General features: G+C 41.5%; 1 protein-coding gene across 1 annotated transcript; it reads left to right on the plus strand.

Moving 5' to 3' along the window:
• Nucleotides 1-1,513: 1,513 nt before the first annotated feature.
• asb1 (ankyrin repeat and SOCS box containing 1) lies at nt 1,514-11,222 on the plus strand. The gene is made up of 5 exons (XM_010879849.4): nt 1,514-2,004; nt 2,657-2,798; nt 3,479-3,781; nt 5,182-5,576; nt 10,380-11,222. Exons 1-5 carry the CDS (start codon nt 1,902-1,904, stop codon nt 10,508-10,510), a joined length of 1,074 nt encoding a protein of 357 aa, XP_010878151.1. The 5' UTR covers nt 1,514-1,901; the 3' UTR covers nt 10,511-11,222.

Here is an 11,222-nt window from a genome sequence, read left to right on the forward strand (position 1 = left end):
ATTTTGTGGTTTCCTTTAATGAAAATCTAAGAACTAAGTCTGGGGGACTTAAAGGGCACCTGATTCAGAGAACCACCCATGTCAAAATGTTTGAAATTGGCAGCTTAAATATATTTATAAAAAATGTATTTAATACATTCTTAAAATTCATATCTGAATATAGCATCGCATAGGGTAGGCTGTGTTTCAAACCTGCAACTTTATATTTTACATTCAGGGGCACTAACCACAACTCCAAGTAGTAGGTTAGACTATATTTGTGACCATAAGATGAAATATATTTTGGGTAATGTATATCTATAAAATGTGTTTCAACACATACATGTGATATAATCAAAATTGCATTTTAATATGGGCTTCAAAATAAATGTAGTAATGTATTTCTCTAAAAAATACATATTGTAATGAGAGCATTTTTGACAGTGAAATACATTTGGACAAAACAGAAATGTGTATATATACATTTTCAAATACATTTCGGAATAAAAACTGAAATACATTTTAATAGCTGAGATGTATTTTGAATAAAGATAAATGCATTTATACATTTTTAAATACATTTCAGAATAAAAGGTGAAATACATTTTGATACCTGAAATGTATTTTGAAGTAAGTGAAATGTATTCGACATATTTTAAAAACAGTTTATATATTTATATATTTATTTTCTATAGGGGTCATCAAATACACAAACTCTGCACTAGCTACAGAAGCTACACTGAAAGTAGTTTGACATCGCTCAAAAAGTAGTTTGACATCATACTACTGCTAGCTACATAAGCATGTCAATGTAAACTTTGTGGATAGCAAAACAACAAACTTTTTTGAACATTCATACACGCCCACAAGCGACCAGCAAAATCTGAACCGTGGGTAGGCGCGTGAAAATCCAACATGCCTAGTGGACTAGGTCCGTAACTGATATACGCCGTCTCTCAAAATGATTCACCCCCTCGGACTTTACTACCTCTCGGGCCGGTTTCGCAGACACGGATTATGCCTAGGTAAAAAAATCTAGTTTACTAGAAAACTTCATTGAGCTCGTTGTTTTAGTCCTAGACTGGGCTTAAACTGTGTCTGTGAAACTGGCCCTATGTGTTACAACATGAAATTGCATGTCATAGGCCTATGCCTTACCATGTACTGGCTTCAGTATAGTCACTATCACAAAGGCCTGATTTATTTAGCAGGATACTGCAGAGATGATTGTCCTTCTTGCAGGTTCTCGCATCTCTAAAGAGAAACTATTTTAGAGTTGCAATTAGGTTCTCTGTCACATCCCAGACCACACACCTTGTACACGCTTACCAGGTTTGGATGGACGGCCAACTATCGGATTCTTGTTGGTTTTAAACTTAAAACTATTTCAGAATGATGGAGGCCACTGTGATCCGGGGATTTTCAATGCTATAGAAAGGTCTGTATAACTTCACCCACAGATCTTTGGCCTGATGAATAGAACGCATCTGCCTGATGTAGTAGAAGGAGGGCCGAGGAGGCGGCTTTTAGTAAATTGGACCAGCACTTGGTATGGCAATCAAAACTGCCTCCGGTTTTGATGGGAATTCCCCGGACGGAAAGTGGCTAGGGCAAGTGCTTAGGTGCCGTCCACTCCGTGTTTCTAGGTCGTCCACATCGGAACGTATTGACTGACTATACGTAGCTAGAATGGAGCGGTCCACCTTAACTGACTGAAAGAGCAGGAAGTCGCACTTCTCTCTGCTCTCCAGCAGGAAAACGGTAGAGGCGAGTGACTGGTGCGGTGTCAAATTCCATGACAGCAATAGTACAACGGACCCATTTAAGAAGTAGTTTTGATATTATGCCTTAGTTCGAGTGCTATTTCGTAATAGACTCACTGTTCCTGCAAAGAAGATTTAAAAAGTTGTTATTGAGGAGAAATGGCGGACGTCGAGGTTGATGTTGACGACCCGCCCATTGCGCCCAATATCATGGGCTGTCCCCTTGTCACCGTTTCGGACCTACCAAGCCCAACGGCTGCAGGTAAAACACAACACGTTGAATTGTTACACTTTTACCAACATCAGTGCAAGAAAACAGCAGATTTATTCTGATCAATAATAGTCGGTGACTAGTGATGGGTCGTTTCAAACGGCTCTTTTTGGTGAACATTCCACCTTAACGTACCACAGCATTGGTGAAATGAGCCTTTCATTTTATAGGCAGATACAAATGTATTCACGAAATACTGCCTATTCTCACTGAAGAAACAGTATATAGTGTGAATAGGGCATCTTTGTCTTCCACACGGATTGTCAGGTAAAAAACAACGAAGTGTCGTTCGGGAACCAAATGAGCCGTCTCTTTCGTGTAAAGTGAGCCATAAGAGCCGGCTCACCGCAAAGACTCAGATTGCACATCACTAAGTCTCAGTAAGCTGTTGTTACTTAATTGTTACAACGTTGCATACGAGAAAACTTCAATTCAATTATATTGATTTGGGGAACTATTAATTCGATATTTTATCTGAATAGTCTAATATTTACCTCAATGAGACACATCTCAAGTCAATTTGTGATTTACTATGCAGCCTAGTGGAAGTGGAAAGATTATTTTCTTCTCTTCCATACAACTTAGCAGAACATAATACAATCTGAGTACTTGGAGCTTTAGCTGTGTTCTCTGTCTCATCCAGGTCGTAACCTGAAGGAATGGCTACAGGAGCAGTTCAATAAAAAGCCTGAGGAGCAGAGTGAGGATGCACTGCTCCATAACGCTGCCTATGTAGGAGACCTGGACACTCTCAGGAACCTGCTGCAGGAGGACAGCTTCAAAGAGTGAGAAAAGGAGACAACTTGATGTTTCTGCGCTTTACCTAACCCCAATCTCCTGCATTTTCTGCCAAAAATTTAACTAAATTACTGTTATTAGTGATCATATGGGTTGTGCACGGGAATATTCCCAGAGCATAAGCTAGGGTTTTCATTTAACATTATGATAGCATTCCATAAACATGGCCCGTTTTGCTGAGTATGTTGTGCATGGTGCTTGACTTGCCAGAGAGTGAACCCATGGACCCATTAAAAAATGTATCCACTCACTACTGTACGTCAATCTGGATACAAATGTCTGCTAAATAACACAGTATGTCTGTTTATTTTTTTATTGGGGGCAATAAAATGTGATAGCAACAGTCAGTTTTTGAAATATTCATCAGCAGGACAAATTTTATTTGACCACTATTACAAAGCTTTCATAGAGTACATATCGGTTTGCTGGTTTCACCATCACCATATGCAAAAGTCTTATTCACATTATATATCTACCAAAGTCAGAAAACCACTATCTTGCCCCATTCATAACCAACAGAGTCTTATTTTTCTCTTTTAGGTTTTAAATGTGTGAAGTGAAAAAATAGGATACAACTTCCATCTGCAAAATCTGGCCTTATTTCAACAGCGTCATGAAACGTCTTTTACAATTGGTGTGATTTCTGAGTTCACATCTGTCTCGTCAGGCGGATCAACGAGAAGTCCGTGTGGTGCTGTGGTTGGTTGCCCTGCACCCCTTTGCGAATTGCTGCCACGGCTGGTCACGGCGCCTGCGTTGCCTATCTGATCGACCAGGGGGCAGAGGTGGATCTAGTAGACGTGAAAGGTCAGACGGCCCTCTACGTAGCGGTTGTAAATGGACACTTGGATTGCGTGACCATCCTCCTGGAGGCTGGAGCGGACCCAAACGGTAGCCGCCACCACCGCAGCACGCCCGTCTATCACGCCGCGCGGGTAGGCAGGGTGGACATACTCCAAGAGCTTATCAGGTGAGCGCTTAAACTTTCCCTGCCTATACAGTTTATGAATAATATTGCATTACTGTAGAAGGCACATTATTATACAAATAGGCACCTTACTTGCTGCAGGGCCAATAGATCATACCACATTCCCTCCTCTAGAGATGTGTACATTCCCTTTCAGTCAAGTCATCCAGTGCAACACTAGGCTTTGAACCAGGAATTCAGTGGGCCATGGCAACCTACCCAAGGTAAACTGTCTGGCACCAATGCATTCTGGTCTAATAAAAGGAAATGACTCCAAGGCTGAAGTCCTGTAGGACCTAGACATGACCTTTGGTGAGAAGGCAATGTAAGGTCACAGTGTCACTTGAATTTCCCAACGGCGAATTCGGTATAGTAGAGGTGCATCGATAACGCATAGAGATCATCAATGCACTCAGCTGAGGCCAGAGAAACAGAGCAACTGAGCCCTGCAGTTTTGTGGGAAGAGATTCACGCGCTTTGATTGTTCAGATAGATTCCCCACAGGGCATCCAGAACTAGTGCCAAGTCACAATTGGGCACTTGAATTAGAAAGGGCAGCGCATGCCCATCAAAAACCACACTACCTCAGCATGTGCTCCTGTGCTTCAGACGTCAGTCCCACATGACAAGCTAAAAAAAAATTCTACTTTTAATGTGGAAATTGATTTGTCCTAGTGTTATAAGAGCATCTGAGGTAATAGAGTTTAAAAATGACTGCTGCTGAACTGGTTGCATCCATAACGTCCCTATGGAAACGATGGCTATCATAGGCACTTTCAGTCCTAGTAGACAAGGTAGATGCAAAAAAAAAAAAACTATTGTCCACCTGAAGGCGTTCAGAGCAGCACTGTCTGCTCTATGCCCACCAGCTCTATTGATTACCTCTGGCAGCTTAGCAGAGTGAGGCAACCAGGGAGCTTTCAACTCATTAAAAATTGTTTAAAAAAGTAGAGAACTAACATCAACCTCGACAAAGCCGAAGTCGAGGAGATGGTCGGGGATTTACTGCCAACTTTTCCTGTAATGCAGAGGAGGGTTGCGTAAGCATGACCAAAGCCGAACCACACCAGGTGAATTTTCTTGAAGAACAGCGGCGTAACAAAAGTAATGGTATAGAACTTAAACCTGGCACGGAAGCTTTCATGGACTTGCAGGGATTTGCTTACCAGTGCTTGAGACTAAATCCTATCCTAATAGCTTTAAGTATACTTTCCATGTTGTAGACAGGTGAATTGAAGCTAAAGTTGGCGTATCCCATTGTGTGCCGTACTGACTGAAAGGGAATAATTCAGCTAAAATAGCTACCCCTCACAAACACGTAATTACGTTGATGATCATATTGTACTGGGACTGTAATGTTGTCTAGTTCCTTGGTGACCATGTTCTCCATTGTATCTCCACAGGTTCCATGCTGATGTGGATGTGGACCACCAGCTTGGTGCCAGGCCCCCGTTTGGCGCCGCCCGCACACTCACCACCCTAGTGGTGTGCCCGCTGTACATCAGCGCCGCCTATCGCCACCTTCACTGCTTCCGTCTCCTACTGTCTGCCGGCGCCCAGGCGGACTACAACTACAATGGGCCGGTGAGCCGTGAGGCGCTGTGCAAGGGTCTGGCCTCCTGCCTGCTGGACGCTGTGCTGAGACACGGCTGCGCGCCAGCTTTCGTCAGCCTTCTGCTTGACCATGGCGCCGAACCCAGCTTGGTATCCTGGGAGGAGCCTCACTCAGAGGGGGCAGCCGCCGCGGGACGGGGGATGGTTGACCCCGAAGCCCTGCAACTATACTTAGAGGCCCGGAGTAAGTAGAGTACGGTAGCACTCACCCCAAATTTCACGTCCTGGCTGTGCCCCTAGCCATCTCTGCGCTGGGCTCGGGGCATAGCCAGGAGAGGACAGGAGGTGGCATCTAGCCACCTCTAATCCTGTCCTGGCTATGCCCCGAGCCCAGCGCAGAGATGGCTAGGGGCACAGCCAGGACGTGACACCAGCTCTGGCATGATTGGCTAGGATCTGAAGTCAAGAATAATGATGTAATAGGTTCTTGGACTGTGTATGTCCGTCACGAAAATGCTCAAATGGTTTAATTTTATTATATTTCTATGTACTACCTATTCGCTCCTTGCAGGCATACAGTGCCTGCATAACAAGGGTGTAGAAGTGTCTAAACACCAACATAATCTGCACACATTACAGATATGAAATTAAAACATGTTCTACAACCCTTTTCCCAAAAGAGTTGGATGCTTGTAAAATGTATTGAAAAACATAATGCAGTGTTGTGCAAATAGTGCAAAAAAATGTATAACAACGTTTCTCAATAATTCTTTTTTTGAATTATGGACACCGTGTCCTCCGGTCTAAAATGGAAAGGGACCATCCAGCTTGTTATCAGTGCACAGTTCAAAAGCCAACATCCGTTTCTTATTTTCTTATTTCAGCAAGACAATGCCAAACCACTTTCTGCCCGTATTACAACAGCAAGGCTCTGTAGTACAAGAGTCCGGGTGTTAAACAGACCTGTCACCCATTGAAAACATTTGGCGCATGAAACAAAAAATACAACAAAGGAGACCCTGAACTGTTGAGCAGCTGAAATCCTATATCAAGCAAGAATGGGAAAACATTTCACTTTTAAAACTACAGCAAATGGTCTCCTCAGTTCCAGAACGCTTACAGAGTATTGTTAAAAGAAGAGGTGGATCAACACAGTGGTGTCCTGGGGTGATCAGACGTCCCGGTCTGCCCGGGATTGTCCCGGTTTCAAGCTGGGTGCCCCGGGTCCCGAGCAATATCTGTAAAACACAAACATTTCCCAGTTTCCAAAATTCACTACCAAATTGTCCCGGTTTCCCCACAATACTGTAATGTTTCCACATACAGCCAAACAACTGCGTAGAACTGCGTAGCAATGCAACAGTTCCCATTAAAGCTCAATGCATCTCGCCGCTCCACCAACCACAAGCACGCATGACGAACAACATGCATGCGTAAGCGCTTGCATTAACGTGCGGTTATAGAAGGGTCCCGGTTTGGGGGTTTGAAAATGTGGTCTCCCTACCCTGTCCCAACTTTTTGCAGGCCGCGTAAGCGGAGCTGGCCAAGAAGAGTGAATGTTTCTTACGGTGAGTGAGTGAGTGACTAACTGACTATTCCTTGTTAAATAGCATAGTGGTTAGAGAAGCAGACCAGCAAACAATAGATCCTGTTTTCGAATCTAATCACAGTCAAAACAAATTATGCATTAGGATAGACAAACTATTTCCTTGGATACAACCTTCAGTAGCTACATTATAGAAAGCCTAAAATAAAACTGTTTACGGTTATATTGCGAATATTTCTGATGGATTTTAGAAGTATGCGTTTGTGCATGCTTTGTGGGCTAATATAGGCTAGATTAAAACCCCTTGGGCAGTAAAAAAGTAGGGGTTTCCACAATTCTCTCGTCTTTTCACTTCATGAAAAAGTCAGTTATCGTCACCTATATTGATAGTTATTGTATCAATGTAATTCACAAATGAAAGAAAAACTCATGTTTTTGTGCCATGAAATGAAATAGCTTTGGCAGTGTAAAATTAATCTTCAGTCTCGCTAGCAATTGCTCAATTCTTATGACTATTCCAAATAGTAAGTTACTAGATACTAGTAAGCCTATTACTGGCTAATAAGCTGTTAAAACAGCCAGTGGAAAAAGCTATACACTTTATAGATGCTATTTGTGGTGGAGGTGAACGTAATAAGAAATGACAGTTTAACACAATGCTTAATGGTGTCTAGCGAAATATTCAAACCTGGCATGATGATTATGCGTGACAACATTATCTAATGTCGAGATGCTATAATGCCACTCATAGCACCGTGGTGTATTGGTTAAGGACACTATCTCTCACATGGGAGACCTGTGTTGGAGTCCAGTGAGGGCAACTGTATTTATCACTTTTAATTGTGGGCCGGCTGAACTAGGCTTGCATGGTTCCTTTTCTGGTTTGAAATGTGTTGCTGGCATCAAATTCAAAATAGGCATGTATTTTTCCAAAAACAACATTTCTCAGTTTCAAAATTTGATATGTTGTTTTTGTACTATTTTCAATTAAACATAGGGATAAATGATTTGCACATCATTGCATTCTGTTTTTATTTGCATTTTACGCAGCATACCAACATCTTTGGAAACAGGGTTGTAGTATAATGCAGTACTATCCCATCATAGTTTACCCAAGCACATATTAAACCTAGTCCTTAGCTAACTGGATGGAAAATCTTTATTGAAATGTATTTTTAGTTGTGTACTATGTTTGTCCAGGAAACTGACCCAGATGTTTTCACCTACAAGCCCGATTCCAAAAATGTTGGGACACTGTACAATTGTGAATAAAAACAGAATGCAATGATGTGGAAGTTTCAAATTTCAATATATCATTCAGAATACAACATAGATGACATATCAAATGTTTAAACTGAGAATATGTATCACTTTAAGGGGAAAATAAGTTGATTTTATATTTCATGGCATCAACACATCTCAAAAAAGTTGGGACAAGGCCATGTTTACCACTGTGTGGCATCCCCTCTTCTTTTTATAACAGACTGCAAACGTCTGGGGTCTGAGGAGACAAGTTGCTCAAGTTTATGAATAGGAATGTTGTCCCATTCTTGTCTAATACAGGCTTCTAGTTGCTCAACTGTCCTAGGTCTTCTTTGTCGCACCTTCCTCTTTATGATGCGCCAAATGTTTTCTATTGGTGAAATATCTGGACTGTAGGCTGGCCATTTCAGTACCCGGATCCTTCTTCTATGCAGCCATGACATTGTAGTTGATGCAGTATGTGGTCTGGCATTGTCATGTTGGAAAATGGAAGGTCTTCCCTGAAAGAGACAACGTCTGGATGGAAGCATATGTTGTTCTAGAACTTGGATATAACTGTCAGCATTGATGGTGCCTTTCCAGATGTGTAGGCTGCCCATGCCACACACACTCATGCAACCCAAAACTTGGGTTGTCCTTGTCCTCTTTAGTCCGGATGACATGGTGTCCCAGTTTTCCAAAAGGAACTTCACATTTTTATTTGTCTGACCACAGAACACTTTTCCACTTTGCCACAGTCCATTTTAAATTATCCAAAACGCATGCGCTTCTGGATCCTGTTTAGATACGGCTTCTTTTTTGACCTATAGAGTTTTAGCCCGCAACGGCGAATGGCACGCTGGATTGTGTTCACCGACAATGTTTTCTGGAAGAATTCCTGATGCAGTGCCGCATGAGGGCCCGAAGATCACGGGCATCCAGTATGGTTTTCCGGCCTTGACCCTTACGCACAGAGATTGTTCGAGATTCTCTGAATCTTTGGATGATATTATGCACTGTAGATGATGATAACTTCAAACTCTTTGCAATTTTTCTCCAACTTTTTTGGAATGTGTAGCTCTCATGAAATCCAAAATGAGCCAATATTTGGCATGACATTAAAATATGTCTCACTTTCAACATTCGATATGTTATCTATATTCTATTGTGAATTAAAAATAAGTTTATGAGATTTGTAAATTATTCCATTCCTTTTTTACTCACAATTTGTACAGTGTCCCAACTTTTTTGGCATCGGGTTTGTATTTTTTCTAATAAAGAAAGAGAAACCGATAATATTGGCAAATATACATATTCTGACACCCTCCCTTGTGAGCATAATAGCAACAAAACATTTCTAACATGTTTTATTTGGCGGAGAACATATCAAGAGTGATCTCAGACCATTCCTTCATCCAGTATCTATTCATAATATCCTTCATCTTTGTGTATGGACTGCATTCAGTGCAAACCTCTGAGATGGTCATTACAAAATGTTGATTTTGTGGTCAATTAACAATTTCTTTGTGGAATTTGATTTGTGCTTTTGGCAATTGCACACAGATCTTTGGCTAATATATAAAATGTTGGCTTCACAAATGATGCCTTCTGAAGAGCTGACAGAAGAGTGTAACATTACTGGTACACATCAGTCAGATCAGTTCTCACATCTATGATATAACATAAACAACCATCTCATGACTTAATGAAATTAGATGAAATTCCTCTAGCAGTTTATCCTAAATATTTGGACCCACTAGAAACTGGTGTAGGAAACTGCTGACAGGTCATCAAATGATTGCACGCTGTACACTAGCCATATAATGAAATCTATTCAGTTATTGCCTCTCTGCGGTAACTGGTGGTTATGTGTTGAACATAGTCTTGTTGTTTTATGGGATGTACATATGTGCAGAAAGGGTAGGCTACTTGGGGTAGACAAAGCTGGATGGAGATTGAGATAAAACTGTTGATCTTATGATGAACAGTGTCATGTGGACAGTTGAGCAAAGGCCTGCCAAATGATGATCACATGGATTAATAATGAAAACCACAAGACATTGTCAAAATGTGGTTCACTTCGCAATTCATTGTATATAACAGGCTACTTCCATAACATATATTTTCAGAGTTGTATTTTAACTAGGTTATCAGAACAATTTAGATGTGTATCATTTACATTTACTAACATGTGTTCAAGTTAGACTATTAAGGGGTGTGTATCCTGTTGATAAGCAAATTCCCGTTTTCTTCCCCCAGGATGTCCTCGTAGACTGGCTCATCAATGTCGGATCAGTATAAGAAAAGTGTTGGGGAAGCATCGGCTAAAACACATCCCTTCTCTGCCTCTCCCGGACCCAATTAAGAACTTCTTGCTTCACCAGAACTGACTGTGGGAGTCTTTGTCTGTCTTTGATTACTGTAACACAACTGGGCTATGACATATGAGTGTAAAACATACCTGTTGTTCATTTCCAAGTCCTTCTCCCTAAAGAGTTGCCTCCCATCACTCCCCTAAGACTTGAGAAGGATTGTACTCTCATTAGAATGGTGTAAAATCCCTTCAAGCTCATGCTCATCAGTCCATTGCTTTAAAGCAGAAGCGACAAGCTGAGCCTCTTTGTATCCTGTGTTACTGCTGCCGCTATAAGCACAATTCTACTGGAAATGCACTAAATTCTATTTGATTTTACACTGAGTGAAAATCTGATGCTTTTACCTTAGCAGATAGTGAAGAGAGGGAACAGGACACTCCATTTGAATGGGAAATACTGGATGTGAATGTCCCCTGTGCACTGTGTATCTGAGAACTGGTTTACTGCTTGTTAGCTCCGATGTGGCCCCTAGCGTCCTCTGGCCCCCTCTGTGAGTCTCGCCTCTTGCCTTCCTTGGAAACTTCCCATATTAATGTGCAATATATCCAGTGATATTTATTATGTATAATCCCTCTCAAGAGCAGAGCTGACTGTACGATCTGCAACGACATATTTAAATTGTTGCACTTTCTTCTTGTCATCTGTTGTTTAGCAGAACACAATAAGTGCCACTATTTCTCTCTTTCACTTGCTTTCAAATTATTTGTAAGTAAAACATTAAGTACTA

The sequence above is a fragment of the Esox lucius genome, chromosome 16, assembly GCF_011004845.1.
Source record: "Esox lucius isolate fEsoLuc1 chromosome 16, fEsoLuc1.pri, whole genome shotgun sequence".
Taxonomy (NCBI): Eukaryota; Metazoa; Chordata; class Actinopteri; order Esociformes; family Esocidae; genus Esox; species Esox lucius.